This window comes from Triticum urartu, chromosome 5A (genome assembly GCF_056163025.1).
Source record: "Triticum urartu cultivar PI428250 chromosome 5A, HENAU_Tu73, whole genome shotgun sequence".
In the NCBI taxonomy this organism is placed as follows: Eukaryota; Viridiplantae; Streptophyta; class Magnoliopsida; order Poales; family Poaceae; genus Triticum; species Triticum urartu.
This window is the reverse complement of record NC_141877.1, coordinates 373,517,239-373,536,945: the sequence shown is the minus strand read 5'-3', so window position 1 is coordinate 373,536,945 and position 19,707 is coordinate 373,517,239. Positions and strand designations below refer to the sequence as shown.

At 43.1% G+C, this 19,707-nt stretch overlaps 1 protein-coding gene across 1 annotated transcript; it reads right to left on the bottom strand.

Annotated features, from left to right (window-relative positions):
• Nucleotides 1-140: 140 nt before the first annotated feature.
• PFT1 (phytochrome and flowering time regulatory protein (PFT1)) lies at nt 141-9,518 on the bottom strand. The gene is made up of 15 exons (XM_048673936.2): nt 9,255-9,518; nt 8,343-8,373; nt 8,178-8,241; nt 7,920-8,050; nt 7,039-7,248; nt 6,874-6,939; nt 6,171-6,381; nt 4,918-4,964; nt 4,058-4,834; nt 3,249-3,302; nt 2,124-2,152; nt 1,417-1,485; nt 1,219-1,303; nt 1,009-1,095; nt 141-918 (listed from the first exon to the last, which is right to left on the bottom strand). The coding sequence occupies exons 1-15, from the start codon at nt 9,365-9,367 to the stop codon at nt 409-411; spliced, it is 2,484 nt and encodes an 827-aa protein (XP_048529893.1). The 5' UTR covers nt 9,368-9,518; the 3' UTR covers nt 141-408.
• Nucleotides 9,519-19,707: the final 10,189 nt, after the last annotated feature.

Here is a 19,707-nt window from a genome sequence, read left to right as displayed (position 1 = left end):
CTACCTGACCCAGCAATCAGGATTCTTCCTAACACACCACCATGCCTCCTCCCCAGCGCCTCCATTTAGCATGGATAAGTAGGAAATACAGAAAGTTATTGGACATATGAAGATTCGAATGCATGTTCGGTCCAACGGTGTGAAAATGTAACTTTATCTTTAGCAAATCATTCCAGATTATAGGTCCCTCTGCAATCAATCCTCTGAATATGTTCTTCTAATGTACCATCCAATAGGATGATGAATACCTCAGCTACAGGCTAGACATGAGATAGTAAGCAAACTCCTCCTAGCTGACAGACTCGCAATGCTCTGTACATAAGCACAAAACCACCACACTAATTGGGTGTGCCAAATCTCCAAGGAGCCTCATGAACCCAAGGAGTGTCCTGCTAGCACGCGATATTTTCAAGATAGGTAGCCTCCTCCAGACATGTTGCCTGGGCCCTGTGGCGCGATCTTTCCTTGCATCATCTGCACCGCCCGACCATGCCCCTGCATGAATTGTTGCTGACCCATCCCTGTACCCACCATCTGCGGCTGCTGCTGGAGTTGTTGAGGCTGCTGCTGCTGCTGCTGTTGCATTTGCTGCATCTGTTGTTGCTGTTGCTGCTGCTGCTGCTGCTGCATCTGCTGCTGCTGCTGAATCTGCTGCTGCTGCTGCTGCTGTTGATGTTGCATTTGCTGCATCTGTTGTTGTTGCTGTTGCATTTGCTGCATCTGCTGCTGCTGCTGAAGTTGCTGGCCTTGAGGCTGCATTTGCATTTGGTGCTGTTGTAGTTGCTGCTGTTGCAGTTGCTGTAGTTGCTGCTGTTGCTGCTGTATTTGGTGCTGCTGCTGTTGTAGCTGCTGCTGCTGCTGCTGTGGCTGCATCTGTGGCTGCTGAGTTGAGACCTGTGGTTTGAATACCACCATATCCTGGGGGAAACTCGGCAGAGAATTGTGTTGATTTAGATGAATACTACAATAGACAAATTGCGGTAATCTCTCAATTAGTTATAAACATACCCCTGGGAACAGCATTCCTATGAGGCGCCCAGCTTTGTCAGACACTGACAACAGCAAAGTTTGTGAAGGTAGCTGAATCACTGCACACTGAAGCAATGAACCACTTGAACATTAAAAGAAGTAAATGTATGATACCATGCTTAATTAAGTGCAGTTCAAACTGAGATCATAAATATTCCACAAGGTTAAAACAAGCACTGAGCGACTCACCAATTTCTTCTCTTGTAGTTGTCCGAGGAAACCATGCTGATTCAATGTTCGAAATACTAGAAAGTCTGCCTTGCCAACATACTGCCTGTACAATTACATGATCGAACAACCAAAGTTGAGCAGGAATGATATTAGGAACAACACACAATAATGCAGCGGTTTTAACAAGGAAAAGCATGGGCTAGTTGAGCGACAAACTTGTTGTTCATATGCTCTTGGGCTATGAGGCGCACGATCTGCATCGTTTCTGGCCAGTCTGAAGCAAGTCTGAATATAAAAGTACAGCTTCAGTTTCTTTAGGCAGACTGATGGTATGATTTGCAGATTGTATGAAAGCGCTATCATAAGACTTAAGGAGAAAAATAAGACACGATGATAGATTTTATTGAGTGAAGGCAAATGGCATTCAAAGTTGCCCAACAAAGTGCAGGAAAACAAGAAGTTTCTTCACTGGGCGTATCATATTAGAACTCAGGAACGTTGTCAGGTTTCCAACTGAAATTACGCTTGAACAGCAGGTAAAATTCAAGAATATAGCAACCTAGAACATTCGTGAATATATCTGGCAATCAGTACACTAGTAAAATTTGAAAGGTGCTGCCAAAGAAACCAAATATGACATACCAACCTAGAAGACTGGTATTTAGTTGGTTTGCAACTAACCTTAGCATTCCATACTCCTATAGCTGATAGGTGTGTTCAGATAAGTTACTGGACGCACAGGATGTATTACAGATAGTATAATGAGAATGACTTCACGAACAGGGTGTAGGTGTCCACTAAAAATTCAATATTTCTTGTAAAGCAATTCATTTTCAAGAAAAAGAGCAACAATAATACCTAGCTGTAAAATTTCCTAATCTCATTCATCACAAAAATAGTATTGCAACAGTTTAAAGACTTACGTGTCAGACGCTGTTCCACTCCTATAACCCTGCAACACAGATGATAGGATGAGAAATACAACATTGAAATGCTTTGCAAGGATAGAATATGGTATGGTATATTTAAGAGGATAGCAAATTACAGTATACAATCCGAAATTATAACAATTGGTTTCAGCTTTGAAGGTGTAGACCGTGAAAACAATGAGCATTGGCAGCATAAACTGATATTCTGTTCCATGCTTCACAAAATTTTCAGTAGGTTCAGAAAAACAAAGTGTATCTTGGTGCAGATTTTAATGCATAGTAAGTTGTTTTTCTCAACAATACTTCATGGAGAAGTTAACACAAGGATTGGAGAGTAAGACTTTTGACGTGGAGGAAGTTAAGTTGGTGCTCTTTGCATTAATCAGGTTTCAGAAGATTGGGCACTATCTCTATTTTGATTTAAACCTCTTGGAACAAATCCTTTATATATCTTGGATATGTTTGCCTCGGCTAGAAATCAGGCTGGTTCAACCAAGCCTATTCTTCAAGGAGCTAATAATAACAATGCTCTGGTTCATTCAGAATGTTGGATCCAGAGAAACAAAGTACACATTCATAAAATAAGCTTAGATGAAACAGAATGTTGCTTCTGGATTTGAAATAATTGCAAATCACGATCTCATCTAAGATGTCAGGGGGTCAAATGGTTGGACATTAATATGTCCATTGTGATCTATTTTATTGATTTATCTTTTAGATTCTATCAATTGTTTCTTTGTAAATTCTTATTTTGGATCTTGATTACTAATACACATAATACTCAGTAGGATTATCGCCTGTTGTTCGGATAAAAAAAAGTATGTTCTTTCTAAGCATTGACTTTCCAACGGCCTCAAGAATAGAGAACACTTGAAAGAGCTATTTTTGTCATGAATGATTAATTAAATAGGCAGTAATGAACAGTTGCAGGCAATCATTGGGTAGTATAAACAGAAAATAAAGTAAAACAACATATGCCATGTTTGGATGAAATGGACTGAACTGTCTTTCCATAAAAGGAATGGTCTCTTTTCAGATCGCATACAGATCAACAGAGAGCATAAAAACTGTTACTATATCAGGAAGTGTGAGGGTTAAGCCATACAAATAGGAACTTACTTCAAGTTTACAAATAAATACAGGTTGTCCTTGCCTTTGCCCAGACAAAGTTCCCTGAAATATGAACAGAAGAAAATCATGTCCTGAATTGTACTCCTAGGCAAAGACACCAGACAACATGAGCAAGATTATCATGAATTAAGTGCTACCACTATTCACAATATTTGTAATGATTTTGAACTTTGGGCTCTTCGGTTTAAAGAACAGGCTGATAAGGTAGCCGCCTGTCTACCTCTCCTCACGGCTAGCCATGATCTTGTAACCCTGTACTTTTTGAGAAATATATATCCGGAAGTTCAAAATCATTACAAATATTTGTTCAGTTGTCTGCTTGACACTCTTAACTCATATTGCATAAATATGTATTACCTCCGTCCCAAATTACTTGTCTTAGATTAGATTTGTCTAGATACGGATGTAGCTAACACTAAAACGTGTCTAGATACATCCGTATCTAAACAAATCTAAGACAACTAATTCGGGACGGAGGGAGTAACTTTTACAAACGTATTTTCCATTAAATTTCATGCACTGACCAGTAGAACAAAAAAAAATTGACAAGGTTGGGCAATCTGCATATACTTCAACACCCCCTCTCATGCGTGGCTTGATAAGGCCTAAACATGGACAGAAAGAGGGCAAGCAATTTTCTTCATTTAAATTGTGAAATCCGAAACTTGAACCTGAAACCTCTTGGCTTGGATGCTATATTAAGTTTCATACATACCGCTATGTAAATGCTGCATTTAGCAACCTATATTGCAAAGCTACTATCGCAAGGAGCATGAAACGCAAACTGAAATCTTTACCTCCCAAATTTTGACATACTTCGATGGTTGCTGGCCATTAGGATGTTGTGCCAGAGGCATATTCATAGCAGAACTGTTGTTCGCGCTAAGAGCATTTACTCCTGTCTGCTGGACCATTCCTGGTGTTGGCATCATTGTAGGCGTAGAAGAGATAGCTGTAGTCCCAAGGTTATTTATCATGTTTTGGTTCGTACCAATTCCACCTTGTCCTGATTGTGGACCAGCCATCAGACCACCTTGTGCCATAGAAGGCACTGATTGTCCCATGGCCATGTTGCTTTGTATGTTAGCCAAAGAAGACGATACGGCAATATTTGAATTACCAGATACAGTAGAAGTGTTTGACCCAAAAGAACCGAGAGCTGTGTTCTGTACCAACTGTTGAGCACCAATTGGCTGTACTGTTCCAGATATAGAAGATATGACAGCGGGAGTTGATGTCATTCCACTCGATATCATGTTTGACATGTGCACTTGTATAGGTGTTGCTCCCATGTTAGGTCCCATTGAGGTAGCTGCTGTTAAAGAGTGTCGATGTTGTGACAGATTGTTTAGGATGCTAACATTTGCTGGGCCACCAGGCCGAACCTGTTGTTGGATAGGGTTTACTAAAGGCTTATGCTCTTGCAATATTTCATTTGCAACATTTGTTTCTTGTGAAATAATCGATGGTGAAGAAGTTTGCATTGCTGATACACCTTGAGAAGCAACATTTGAAATAGGTGTCATATGAGAGAATGCAGGTGCAGAAACCATTGGTGGTATAGTTGTCGGCTCCTGAAAATGCAAATCGTTAAGGTACGGTTATAATGAAAAGGCATATAGAAATAGTAAAATAATAACATATTTTTGTAGCCTACCACTTTAACATTTGCAGTCGGTTGCCGTCCCATCATCGTTCCATTCACTGGAGATATAACAACTTTTTTTAGTCATGACAATTTAGTAGGGTTATATAACGAAATGATGAGTAAGAGCAGAAAAAAAAACACATTGCAATATTATTCAGTGAGTTTTTAGTTATACTTGGAACATGTAAACAAAATCAGAAATGTGCCACCCTAATTCAATAGATAGGCGAACTTAGTCACAATTATGATCCATAGCAACGTTGAATATATATATATATATATAGGAGCTAAAAACCCAGCATTTTAGAATGTGCGATTGTGAAATGTACTTCATGAAACAAATGAGGAACAACATCAACACTCATATACATCGAAAAAAGCACCTGGTATCTGTATGGATACTTCTAATACCATGTGATGTCTGCATTGCATATGATAGGCATATAGGTGCAATTTCAGACATGACTAAGTTAGTCTAATGGCTGACCAACAACTCAAACAATTAGCTGCTGACATCTTAGCCAATGGTCAGATACACCATTATTTAGGATGATTCACTATCACAAGTCACAGAACATTCATCATACACATAGAAAAACAAATATGAAGCCAGTAGTACTACAAGCTGTTATGAAAGATGAGCATTTAACTTCTAGGTCCAGTACATCATTTTCCTTCAGCTCTGGCTCAAAGTATTTCAACTAGACAAGTAAGTAGGGTATTTCAGTACATAACATCATGGCCACATGCAATTTGAAACATCAAATATCTCAAGTGCCTCTTTGGTATAAGTATTCAGGTGCACATTTAGTTTACTGCTTTGAAATTTAGTATATGAGGGCTCTCACGTGCTTTTCTGCTAAGATTTATTAGTATAGGTAGGTTTTATGCAAAGGGTCCCATAAGGGCATTCTCCAAGCCTTGTTTGCCTGCAATTACATAGTCAGCACTTCCAGCATATGCAGCAAGAAGTGTTTATCAGTGTTTTTTATTTGTGGTCCCAACCCAAATGGCAATGTCCAGATTGCATTTTTACTTAAATCTACCATTCTTTTTCTTTAATCAAATTGCGGCTGGGATTTGTTGCACCAACTCACACAAAATTAGGGGAAACTCCTATAATTCTTTTTTTAAAGCTTTCTCTACATCCCGCCCATGCAGACATCATAACAACAGCACAAGCCACAAGTTTCATGAAAACAGGAACAATCAAAGGCTAAAACCTCACAGTGAAACTAGCCTAACATTAGCATTTGTTCAACCTGAGGGAGTGGCATTCGAAGGTGGTCCTGGCACAGTAGCTGCAGGTGCGGTATCCATTTTTGTAATGGTGTGGTTTGGGACAAGGTTCCCGGGTAAAGGATGGCTTAGAGCGGTTCGAGCCTCCATGAAACTCTCAGACAGCAAAACAAGAAAATGTGGATTTTTGGCATGATCAACTGATGGATCAGAAGCTTGAGGATTCCTCTTTCCCTGCAATAAATACGTGTAGTATCAGTATTCAGTGCCTATTCACATAACAAACAAGGATTTGCCTAAGGTCAGCTTCAAATCATGTAAGTTTACAACGCCCGTCATGACAGAAGTGGAGGAATGTGGAGATCAGGGAAAGGCATTATCTTGAAATTTCATCCATTGTGCTAAATACTATGATGATTTGACGTGGGTGGATTTTTTTCTAATCCACAACCAAGTTATGTGGTGTGACACTTGAATTTCTAAGGCATTTATTTTACAAACTACTAGAAAAGAGGACATTTAGGACCATAAAGTAAGCAATTACAAGGACATCTAAACTATTCGCAACAAGTGGAGTGGACTAGGCAATTAAGCAGGCTACTAGCAGAGTGGAGTGGACATTTAGGACCATTCAAGATTCCTTTTGGACAAACCAAAATAAAGAAGCAAGTACAAGATTGTAGGCTTTCAAACAGTTTATCAAGTTTGACACAACAAATGTATTACCGCGTTGTATATTGCCTTCAGTGTTGGTAGCTGTTTAGGAGATACCACCGACAACGATACAGAGGACTGCAACCACAAAATTAATTAGATCCAACCAAGTACTGCTTAGCACTCCATTGAGATACACAATGAATATAATGCAAGATAGTAGTATTTATTCAGCACCTGAGCAAATGAGACTGCAACAGCCTCAGCATCAGCAAGACATGATTCCTTTGTTGCTTCGTTGCTCTTTTTGTGATCACTACTTTGAACAGAAGGGCGGTAGACAGGTGTAGGCAGCGGGTAAGGATTACTTGCAGCAACAAGTAGGCAATGCTTTTGAAGTTCACGATTTTGATGATTCTGGCTGCTACCAGGACTGCCTTGGAGTATCTAGTTGCATAAATGAAATGAAATAAGCATCATGGCAATAACAAACTAATAACCAATACAATACATTCACAAAAGACCATTCACGTGTCAGTCTCATTGAGAGTAACTACTGATGTCTATTACATAATCCAACCACAACCATAGCCCCATAACTGCAGTTCAGGTCAAACACTTCCATAGTTTCTCATTCAAACCATAGCTTGTGCAAGAAAAAAAATAGAAGAGATTCTGGACCATATTGGAAACACTAGCAACACAAATATACAAAATCACTTTCTAGAAAATATAACAAAGTAATTAATAAAGCTGGAGTTTAGACAGCATGAAATATGACGATAAAAGAAGTACAAATGCAAGAAACACATGTGCAGGTCCAGTAACTATTTCCAGTGCTTATGCCTTAATATGGAAGAAATACAAGAGCAGATCATAGAAAAAAATGAGACCTCACTTACCAATCTGTAGGAAATGTCCCACGAAAATGGGCTCAACCCAGCAAAATTGTAGGTGAACTTAATGTATTGTGTTATGCTACTAGGCGCGGATTTTCATTATAACTACATTATTCAATAGAAAATTATCTGCACTACTCAGACTTTAGAACTATTTGAACATAAACAATAAAGCAACTTATAGAGTTATGATTGTGAACAATGTTAACACATCAATACCATCAGTGCTTCAGCAAGACCTTCACAAATAGCAGCTTCACTGAAGCCTCCACCACTAAATGATATTCCTGATAACCATGAAAGAAAAGCATCCATATCTTTTGTCCAACCGCTGCGTTGTACAATAAAGGCTGCATTGCAACAGGAGCACATTTTCATAAATTAGCTATTTTATACAGAACTAAACATGAAAGCATTGAGATAAATCATAATGTTAAATGATAAGGGCATGGAGGATTAATGGATATCAAATCGTACCACTGTAAGGTCCATGGGTATGGAAGACAACTAATGCAAGCTCAGGTGGTACCCCTGCAAGCTTCTGCGGGGATCATCGAAAAATAAGTTAAACTTTGACAGAATTCAAGAAGAATGGATCAACTAAAAATTCTGATAAAAAACGATCAGGAGGGAGGGAGTTACCTGCCCTGATAGCTCAGTAGAACAAAAACTCCTGCACAAATTTTAAAATGCTTCATGAATTAGTGATAATATTTTTTTGACAAAATCATGTGAGAGCATATTCGAGATAAATCAAAAAGAAGAGCTATTATAGAGCTACGGACATCTGAGAATACAGAGTGAACTAAAAATTGTCAACGACCTGACTCACCTCCATCTAAAACAGTAATAAAAATACTAAAAGAAAAAGAAAACCTTGCACCTACATCAAGTTCAACATGATTGACCACAACAAGAAGAAAAAATGACTAACATGACAAACAATCAATCTGAAGAAAGACATACCACTAATGAAAACCTGAAGTTCAACCAAGCGGAAGCAACAGCAGAAGTACAAAATAGACTTCACTTAACCAACAAAGGTAGCCAAACAGACATGACCGTGGTAGTGGTTGTACAAAAGAATGGGGCACAATCAGCAGCATACCAAAAGTTGAATCACGTTTTCCTTTCAAATAAGATGAACTCTGGCACTAGATGATTTTTTTCTTCCGTATCAAAACACCAAGTAAAGCTAATAAACTACTATCATGAAAACCCATATTAACCAACCCAATTTTACATCAGGATCAAGTGAACTACACTCGAGGAGGCACGCTTTCAAATGGATCAAGGGGGAATCCGAGAAAGGCATATTCAACCGAAGTTATAGTAATCGAATTTACTCGACAGGTCGAGCCACCAGAACTAGAATCGGAAGGTCGTTCTCCTCACAAACACCCCATCTCCAGTTACTTGGCAGTTTGCACACGGAAAACCTAACCGGGGGTCACGAAGAAGAGCTCGAATTCCCCTACCAGCCTGCTCTCGCCCCTACAACCACTCCTAAATTCCACGCCGAAACCCTAAAAGCAGAAGGCGGCGCAGGCGTACCGAACGATCTTCTCGACGTACTCGGCCGCAATGGCGGGCCAGTACGGCCCCAGCGCCGCCGTGCCCTCGACGACCACCACCAGCTGCCTCTCCGAAGCCATCCCCTCCACCATCGCAGAACCTCGACGAATCCCCTTGGCCTCGCCCTCGCGAATCCGCTCGAATTTCTCTCCCCGACCGGCGGCCACCACCCACAACCCCCCTTTGCTGAATGCGGGTTCTCTGTTGTGTGCGGAGAAAGAGAGGACGACGGGCACGGTCAAGAAAGTAAACGGGTCTGGGTTTTATAAGGCCCAGGGCCGAGAGCCCGTTCAGTCCCTACCCTTCTCTTTTTATGGCAACCCTGGGCGGCTGGGCCCTCCGGGGTTTTCACGGAGAGACCGGCATACATTGGTAATTTCTTGTAGTATTTCCTCCGTCCGGAAATATTTGTTATCAAAATAAATAAAAAAAGATGCATCTAGACATATTTTAGTTTTAGATACATCCATTTTTATCCATTTTGATGATAAGTATTTTCGAACGAAGGGAGTACTTATTTATTTTCTTCTAGAAAACTTTTTATTTATTTGTTGCAGATAAGTATTTATCTATTTCTTAATAATTATGTTTAGTTGGTGTGGTTTGATACGCTTTTAGAGGTTGCTATTATTTCGGGAGCACGCTATTTGCAGATTTCTAATTTATTTGTTCATTCAATGGTTGTTATTTATTGAATTAGTTCGCCACTCATGAGATTTGTTACATAAAATTATTATAGGACTACTAAATATAACATGTTTCTCGTTGACTCTTCTACCTCCTCATTCTTTAGCACTCACGTCCCTTTAGAGGCTATCGACATTTTTTGTGGTGCGGCCTATGAACATGAAGTCACACACAGTTGATGAGTGTACCTAGAATATGACGCCCTTGGGACAATTTATTTGATTGTAGGTTCTGTTCAGAAGCAAAGATGGTGCATGGTCGATGGACACGCAGATGCACATAGCCAACAAACATACAACTATAGTTGTGTGTGGTCGAAGGACACGTATAACACGTTTGGTAGCCTGCAACATCCCCAAAGACGCCCACTAGGTGCAGGGAAAACCCTTTTGGTAACATACACGAAGTCCTGTCTCGCACGCGCACAGACCTTAAAGCAGCCCATAGGCTGGCTCGCTAGGAACGCCCGAATCGTCCATTTCTAGCGATCCATACTGGGGTCGAGCACAAAAGTGGGGCTCGGCGTATGTGGCGGTGCAGGGGGGCGACTCGGAGATGACGGAAGACGAAAATCGGCTGCACAGGATGGCGCGAAATCTAGCATCACCCCTCCCATTTACTCGCTCACATCGAGCTCTAAGACAAACCCAAGCTTAGTCCTTGCCTTGGTTGGTGACGGTGACTCATGTCTGTAGAAGCAGTGGCGGCGACTTCAACCTTCGACAGCAGGACCTGCTTTTGTCCCCTTCGTCTCCGGCTCCGTCTCGTCCTCCTCGTTTGCGCCATATGCGGGTCGTCGGCTCCAAAGAGGGTAAGCAGCATGCAACCCCTCTCCTTTGTTTGGTCATTATTAGATAAGGTGTATGGTCAATTTTGCCATTGTTCACCGCACCGTTGATGTCGACTGTTAGGTTTATGGATGAAAGGATGAAGCTACTTGTTCAGGCAACAACACTTATAGTTGTGACTTAAAATTGGGTCATGTTGGTCCACAAGACAGTTGTTCATCGGAGTGATAAGCCTATCCTCCATTATGGTCCAATGTTAATCCGAGATAGAGATATGATAGCGAATCTGAACTACATCTACAACTGCCATGACATGGAGGCTTTGTAGATGCTTCGAATGTGAAGAGCACCTTTTGCCAAGTGTATGGAGACGTTTATGATCATGGGGCGTATAGAAGACAACATCCACACCTTTGTGGACGAGCAAATTGCCATGTTTCTTCATGTTATAAGTCATAATCAGATGTTAAGGGTTATTCACAGCATGTTCAGGAGATCAATTGAGACCATTTCTAATATTTCAAGCAAGTCTTGTATGCTATTCGAGAGCTCGGATGAGAGATGATCAAGGCACCAATTGGGCAAGCTCCTAGCAAGATTTGCAACAACTCGAGATGGTACTGATACGTCTCCAACGTATCTATAATTTTTTTATTGTTCCATGCTATTATAATATCTATCTTGGATGTTTTAGATGCATTAATATGCTATTTCATATCATTTTTGGGGACTAACCTATTAACCTAGTGCCCAGTGCCAATTGCTGTTTTTTCCTTATTTTTGTCTTCTACCAAAAATCAATACCAAACGGAACGATTTTTTTTGAGGATTTTCTTGGACCAGAAGACAACCACGATGTTGGAAATATGCCCTAGAGGCAATAATAAATTAGTTATTATTATATTATATTTCATTGTTCATGATAATCGTTTATTATCCATGCTAGAATTGTATTGATAGGAAACTCAGATACATGTGTGGATACATAGACAACACCATATCCCTAGTAAGCCTCTAGTTGACTAGCTCGTTGATCAATAGATGGTTACGGTTTCCTGACCATGGACATTGGATGTCATTGATAACGGGATCACATCATTAGGAGAATGATGTGATGGACAAGACCCAATCCTAAGCCTAGCACAAGATCGTGTAGTTCGTATGCTAAAGCTTTTCTAATGTCAAGTATCATTTCCTTAGACCATGAGATTGTGCAACCCCAGGATACCGTAGGAGTGCTTTAGGTGTGCCAAACGTCACAACGTAACTGGGTGGCTATAAAGGTGCACTATGGGTATCTCCGAAAGTGTCTGTTGGGTTGGCACGAATCGAGACTGGGATTTGTCACTCCGTGTAACGGAGAGGTATCTCTGGGCCCACTCGGTAGGACATCATCATAATGTGCACAATGTGACCAAGGAGTTGATCACGGGATGATGCGTTACGGAACGAGTAAAGAGACTTGCCGGTAACGAGATTGAACAAGGTATCGGGATACCGATGATCGAATCTCAGGCAAGTATCATACCGATAGACAAAGGGAATTGTATACGGGATTGATTGAATCCTTGACATCGTGTTTCATCCGATGAGATCATCCTGGAGCATGTGGGAGCCAACATGGGTATCCAGATCCCGCTATTGGTTATTGACTGGAGAGTTGTCTCGACCATGTCTGCATGACTCCCGAGCCCGTAGGGTCTACACACTTAAGGTTCGATGACGCTAGGGTTATAGGGAATAGATGTACGTGGTTACCGAATGTTGTTTGGAGTCCCGGATGAGATCCCGGACGTCACGAGGAGTTCCGGAATGGCCCGGAGGTAAAGATTTATATATGGGAAGTCATCATACGGTCACCGGAACAATTCGGGGGGTTACCGGTATTGTACCGGGACCACCGAAGGGGTTCCGGGGGTCCACCGGGAGGGTCCACCTGCCCCGGAGGGCCCTATGGGCTGTGTGTGGAGAGGGACCAGCCCCTTAGTGGGCTGGGCACCTCCCCCCTAGGGCCCATGCGCCTAGGGTTTGGGGGAACCCTAAAGGGGGGCGCCCCCCTTGCCTTGGGGGGCAAGGCAACCCTCTTGGCCGCCGCCCCCTCCTCAGATTGGATCTGAGGGGCCCGGCTGTTGGGTTTCGTAGTAATTTCAAAAAAATTCCTACGCACACGCAGGATCATGGTGATGCATAGCAACGAGAGGGGGAGAGTGTGATCTACGTACCCTTGTAGATCGACAACGGAAGCGTTAACTCGGTTGACGTAGTCGTACGTCTCCACGGCCCGACCGATCAAGCACCGAAACTACGGCACCTCCGAGTTCTAGCACACGTTCAGCTCGATGACGATCCCCGGACTCCGATCCAGCAAAGTGTCGGGGAAGAGTTCCGTCAGCACGACGGCGTGGTGACGATCTTGATGTACTACCGTCGCAGGGCTTCGCCTAAGCACCGCTACAATATTATCGAGGGCTATGGTGGAAGGGGCACCGCACACGGCTAAGAATATGATCACGTGGATCAACTTGTATCTCTAGGGGGTGCCCCTACCTCCGTATATAAAGGTTAAAGGGAGGGGGCCGGCCGGCCAGGAGAGGCGCGCCAGGAGGAGTCCTGCTCCCTCTGGGAGTAGGACTCCCCCCCTTTCCTAGTTGGAATAGGATTCGTGGGGTGGGAAAAGAGAGAGAGAGAGAGAGAGAAGGAGGGGGGCGCCGGCCCCCTCTCTCCTTGTCCTATTCGGACTAGGGGTGGAGGGGCGCGCGGCCCAGCCCTGGCTACCTCTTCTCTTCTTCCACTAAGGCCCACTAAGGCCCATATACCTCCCGGGGGTTCCGGTAACCTCCCGGTATTCCGGTAAAATCCCGATTTCACCCGGAACACTTCCGATATCCAAACATAGGCTTCCAATATATCAATCTTTATGTCTTGACCATTTCGAGACTCCTCGTCATGTCCGTGATCACATCCGGGACTCCGAACAACCTTCGGTACATCAAAATGCATAAACTCATAATATAACTGTCATCGTAACCTTAAGCGTGCGGACCCTACGGGTTCGAGAACAATGTAGACATGACCGAGACACGTCTCCGGTCAATAACCAATAGCGGAACCTGGATGCTCATATTGGCTCCTACATATTCTACGAAGATCTTTTATCGGTTAGACCGCATAACAACATACGTTGTTCCCTTTGTCATCGGTATGTTACTTGCCCGAGATTCGATCGTCGGTATCCCATACCTAGTTTAATCTCGTTACTGGCAAGTCTCTTTACTCGTTCTGTAATACATCATCCCGCAACTAACTCATTAGTTGCAATGCTTGCAAGGCTTAAGTGATGTGCATTACCGAGAGGGCCCAGAGATACCTCTCCGACAATCGGAGTGACAAATCCTAATCTCGAAATACGCTAACCCAACATGTACCTTTGGAGACACCTGTAGAGCTCCTTTATAATCACCCAGTTACGTTGTGACGTTTGGTAGCACACAAAGTGTTCCTCTGGCAAACGGGAGTTGCATAATCTCATAGTCATAGGAACATGTATAAGTCATGAAGAAAGCAATAGCAACATACTGAACGATCGGGTGCTAAGCTAATGGAATGGGTCATGTCAATCAGATCATTCAACTAATGATGTGATCCCGTTAATCAAATAACAACTCTTTGTCCATGGTTAGGAAACATAACCATCTTTGATTAACAAGCTAGTCTAGTAGAGGCATACTAGTGACACTCTGTTTGTCTATGTATTCACACATGTATCATGTTTCCGGTTAATACAATTCTAGCATGAATAATAAACTTTTATCATGATATATAAGGAAATAAATAATAACTTTATTATTGCCTCTAGGGCATATTTCCTTCACCGGCCCCCCTCTCCCTTGCCCCTATGTATATGTGGGGGTGGGAGGGCAGCCGCACCCAAGTTCTAGCGCAGCCCTCCTCCTCTCCCAAGTCCTCCTCCTCTCCCGCGGTGCTTGGCGAAGCCCTGCAGGATTGCCACGCTCCTCCTTCACCACCACGTCGTCGTGCTGTTGCTGGATGGAGTCTTCCCCAACCTCTCCTTCTCCCCTTGCTGGATCAAGGCGTGGGAGACGTCACCGGGCTGCACGTCTGTTGAACGCGGAGGCGCCGTTGTTCGGCGCTTAGATCAGAATCAACCGCGATCTGAATCGCTGCGAGTACGACTCCTTCATCCGCGTTCTTGCAACGCTTCCGCTTAGCGATCTACAAGGGTATGTAGATGCACTCCCCTTACCCTCGTTGCTAGATTACTCCATAGATTGATCTTGGTGATGCGTAGAAAATTTTAAATTTCTGCTACGATCCCCAAAAGTGGCATCATGAGCTAGGTCTATGCATAGTTTCTATGCACGAGTAGAACACAAGTTGTTGTGGGCGTCGATTTTGTCAATTTAATTGCCGTTACTAGTCTTATCTTGATTCGGCGGCATCGTGGGATGAAGCGGCCCGGACCGACCTTACACATATTCTTACGTGAGACTGGTTCCACTGACTGACATGCACTAGTTGCATAAGGTGGCTAGCGGGTGTCTGTCTCTCCCACTCTAGTCGGATCGGATTCGATGAAAAGGGTCCTTATGAAGGGTAAATAGAAATTGGCATATCACGTTGTGGTTTTGGCGTAGGTAAGAAATGTTCTTGCTAGAAACCTATAGCAGCCACGTAAAAATTTGCAACAACAATTAGAGGACGTCTAACTTGTTTTTGCAGCATATGCCTTGTGATGTGATATGGCCAAAAGGATGTGATGAATGATATATGTGATGTGTGAGATTGATCATGTTCTTGTAATAGGAATCACGACTTGCATGTCGATGAGTATGACAACCGGCAGGAGCCATAGGAGTTGTCTTAATTTATTTATGACCTGCGTGTCAACTTAAACGTCATGTAATTACTTTACTTTATTGCTAAACCGTTAGCCATAGTAGTAGAAGTAATAGTTGACGAGACGACTTCATGAAGACACGATGATGGAGATCATGATGATGAAGATCATGGTGTCATGCCGGTGACGATGATGATCATGGAGCCCCGAAGATGGAGATCAGAAGGAGCAAAATGATATTGGCCATATCATGTCACTATTTGATTGCATGTGATGTTTATCATGTTTTTACATCTTATTTTCTTAGAACGACGGTAGCTTAAATAAGATGATCCCTCGCAATAATTTCAAGAAAGTGTTCCCCCTAACTATTCACCGTTGCGAAGGTTCGTTGTTTCGAAGCACCACGTGATGATCGGGTGTGATAGATTCTAACGTTCGAATACAACGGGTGTAAGCCAAATTTACACACGCAATACACTTAGGTTGACTTGACGAGCCTAGCATGTACAGACATGGCCTCGGAACACGGAAGACCGAAAGGTCGAACATGAGTCGTATAGAAGATACGATCAACATGAAGATGTTCACTGATGATGACTAGTCCGTCTCACGAGATGATCGGACACGGCCTAGTTGACTCGGATCATGTATCACTTAGATGACTAGAGGGATGTCTATCTGAGTGGGAGTTCATTAAATAATTCGATTAAATGAACTTAATTATCATGAACATAGTCTAAATTGTATTTGCAAATAGGTTGTAGATAAATAGCTCACGTTGTAGCTCCTGTTGGGGAACGTAGCAGAAATTCAAAATTTTCCTACGTGTCACCAAGATCTATCTATGGAGAAACCAGCAACGAGGGGAAAGAGAGTGCATCTACATACCCTTGTAGATCGCTATGCAGAAGCGTTCAAGAGAACGGGGTTGAAGGAGTCATACTCGTCGTGATCCAAATCACCGGAGATCCTAGTGCCGAATGGACGGCACCTCCGCGTTCAACACACGTACAGCCCGACGACGTCTCCCATGCCTTGATCCAGCAAGGAGAGAGGGAGAGGTTGAGGAAGACTCCATCCAACAGCAGCACAACGGCATGGTGGTGGTGGAGGAGCGTGGTACTCCAGCAGGGCTTCGCCAAGCATCGCAAGAGACGAGGAGGGAGAGGAGTAGGGCTGCGCCAAGAAGGAGAGGAACTCGTGTGTCTTGGGCAGCCCAAACCTCAAGTATATATAGGGGGAGGGGAGGGGCTGCGCCCCCACCTAGGGTTCCCTCCCTTAGGGGTGGCGGTAGCCCCCCAGATCCCATCTGGGTGGCGGCCACAAGGGGGAGAGGGGGAGGCGCACCTGGGGTGGGCCTTAGGGCCCATCTGCCCTAGGGTTTGCCCCCCTTCCCTCTTGGAGGCGCCTTGGGCCTTGGTGGGGGGGCGCACCAGCCCACCTGGGGCTGGTCCCCTCCCACACTTGGCCCATTCAGCCCTCCGGGGCTGGTGGCCCCACTTGGTGGACCTCCGGACCCCTCCGGTGGTCCCGGTACACTACCGGTAAAACCTGAAACTTTTCCGGTGACCAAAACAGGACTTCCCATATATAAATCTTTACCTCCGGACCATTCCAGAACTCCTCGTGACGTCCGGGATCTCATCCGGGACTCCGAACAACATTCGGTAACCACATACAAACTTCCTTTATAACCCTAGCGTCATCGAACCTTAAGTGTGTAGACCCTACGGGTTCGGGAACCATGCAGACATGACCGAGACGTTCTCCGGTCAATAACCAACAACGGGATCTGGATACCCATGTTGGTTCCCACATGTTCCACGATGGTCTCATCAGATGAACCACGATGTCGAGGATTCGATCAATCCCGTATACAATTCCTTTTGTCTATCGGTATTGTACTTGCCCGAGATTCGATCGTCGATATCCCGATACCTTGTTCAATCTCGTTACCGGCAAGTCTCTTTTACTCGTTCCGTAACACATCATCCCGTGATCAACTCCTTGATCACATTGTGCACATTATGATGATGTCCTACCGAGTGGGCCCAGAGATACCTCTCCGTTTACACGGAGTGGCAAATCCCAGTCTCGATTCGTGCCAACCCAACAGACACTTTCGGAGATACCTGTAGTGTACCTTTATAGCCACCCAGTTACGTTGTGACGTTTGGCACACCCAAAGTATTCCTACGGTATCCGGGAGTTGCACAATCTCATGGTCTAAGGAAATGATACTTGACATTAGAAAAGCTTTAGCATACGAACTACACGATCTTTGTGCTAGGCTTAGGATTGGGTCTTGTCCATCACATCATTCTCCCAATGATGTGATCCCGTTATCAACGACATCCAATGTCCATGGTCAGGAAACCGTAACCATCTATTGATTAACGAGCTAGTCAACTAGAGGCTTACTAGGGACATGGTGTTGTCTATGTATCCACACATGTATCTGAGTTTCCTATCAATACAATTCTAGCATGGATAATAAACGATTATCATGAATAAGGAAATATAATAATAATCAATTTATTATTGCCTCTAGGGCATATTTCCAACAGTCTCCCACTTGCACTAGAGTCAATAATCTAGTTCACATCGCCATATGATTAACACTCACAGGTCACATCGCCATGTGACCAACATCCAAAGAGTTTACTAGTGTCACTAAACTAGTTCACATCATCATGTGATTAAGACTCAATGAGTTCTGGGTTTGATCATGTTTTGCTTGTGAGAGAGGTTTCAGTCAACGAGTCTGCAACATTCTGATTCATATGTACTTCGCAAATTTCTATGTCATCTTGTAGATGCAACTACTACGCTACATTTGGAGCCATTACAAATAACTGTTCTACTTGGAGCTATTCTAAATTGTTGCTCCATTATACGTATCCGGTATCTCTACTCAGAGCTATCCGGATAGGTGTTAAGCTTGCATCGACGTAACTCTTTACGCCGAACTCTTTATCACCTCCATAATTGAGAAACATGTCCTTATTACTCCAAGGAAAATTTTGACCGCTGTCTAGTGATCCACTCCTGGATCACCTTTGTACCCTCTTGCCAGACATGTGGCAAGGCACACATCAGGTGCGGTACTCAGCATGGCATACCGTATAGAGCCTATGACAAAAGCATAGGGGACGACATTCGTCCTTTCTCTTTCTTCTGCCGTGGTCGAGCTTTAAGTCTTTAACTTCATACCTTACAACTCAGGCAAGTACTCCTTCTTTGACTGATCCATCTTGAACACCTTCAAGATCATGTCAAGGTATGTGCTCATTTGAAAGTATCCTTAAGCGTTTTGATCTATCCTTAAAGATCTTGATGCTCAATGTTCAAGTAGCTTAATCCAGGCTTTCCATTGAAAAACACTTTCCAAATAACCCTATATGCTTTCCAGAAATTCTACGTCATTTCTGATCAACATGTCAACAACATATATTGATCAGAAATTCTATAGTGCTCCCACTCACTTCTTTGGAAATACAAGTTTCTCATAAACTTTGTATACACGCAAAATCTTTGATCATCTCATCAAAGCATACATTCCAACTCCGAGATGCTTACTCCAGTCCTTAGAAGGATTGCTGGAGCTTTGCATACTTATTAGCATCTTTCAGGATTAACAAAACCTTCCAGTTGTATCACATACAACCTTTCCTCAAGAAAATCGTTGAGAAAACAATGTTTTTGACATCCTATCTGCAAGATTTCATAAACAATGCAGTAATCGCTAATATAATTCCAACAGACTCTTAGCATCGCTACGAGTGAGAAAGTCTCATCGTAGTCAAATCCTTGAACTTTTCGGAAAACATCTTAACGACAAGTCGAGCTTTCTTGATGGTGATACTTACCATCATTGTCCGCCTTCCTTTTAAAATCCATCTGTACTCAACAGCCTTACGACCATCGAGCCGTTCTGCCAAAGTCTACACTTTGTTTTCATACATGGATCCTCTCTCGGATTTTATGGCCTTGAGCCATTTATCGGAATCCGGGCCCACCATCGCTTCTCCATAGCTCGTAGGTTCATTGTTGTCTAGCAACATGACTTCCAAGACAGGATCACGTACCACTCTGA

Coding starts and splice junctions, on each gene's coding strand:
- PFT1 (XM_048673936.2), bottom strand. CDS start 9,367: ATGGTGGAGGGGATGGCTTCGGAGAGGCAGCTGGTGGTGGTCGTCGAG. Junction 4,835..4,917: donor CGACTGCAAATGTTAAAGTG/GTAGGCTACAAA, acceptor TTGCATTTTCAG/GAGCCGACAACTATACCACC. Junction 919..1,008: donor TAGGAATGCTGTTCCCAGGG/GTATGTTTATAA, acceptor AGTTTCCCCCAG/GATATGGTGGTATTCAAACC.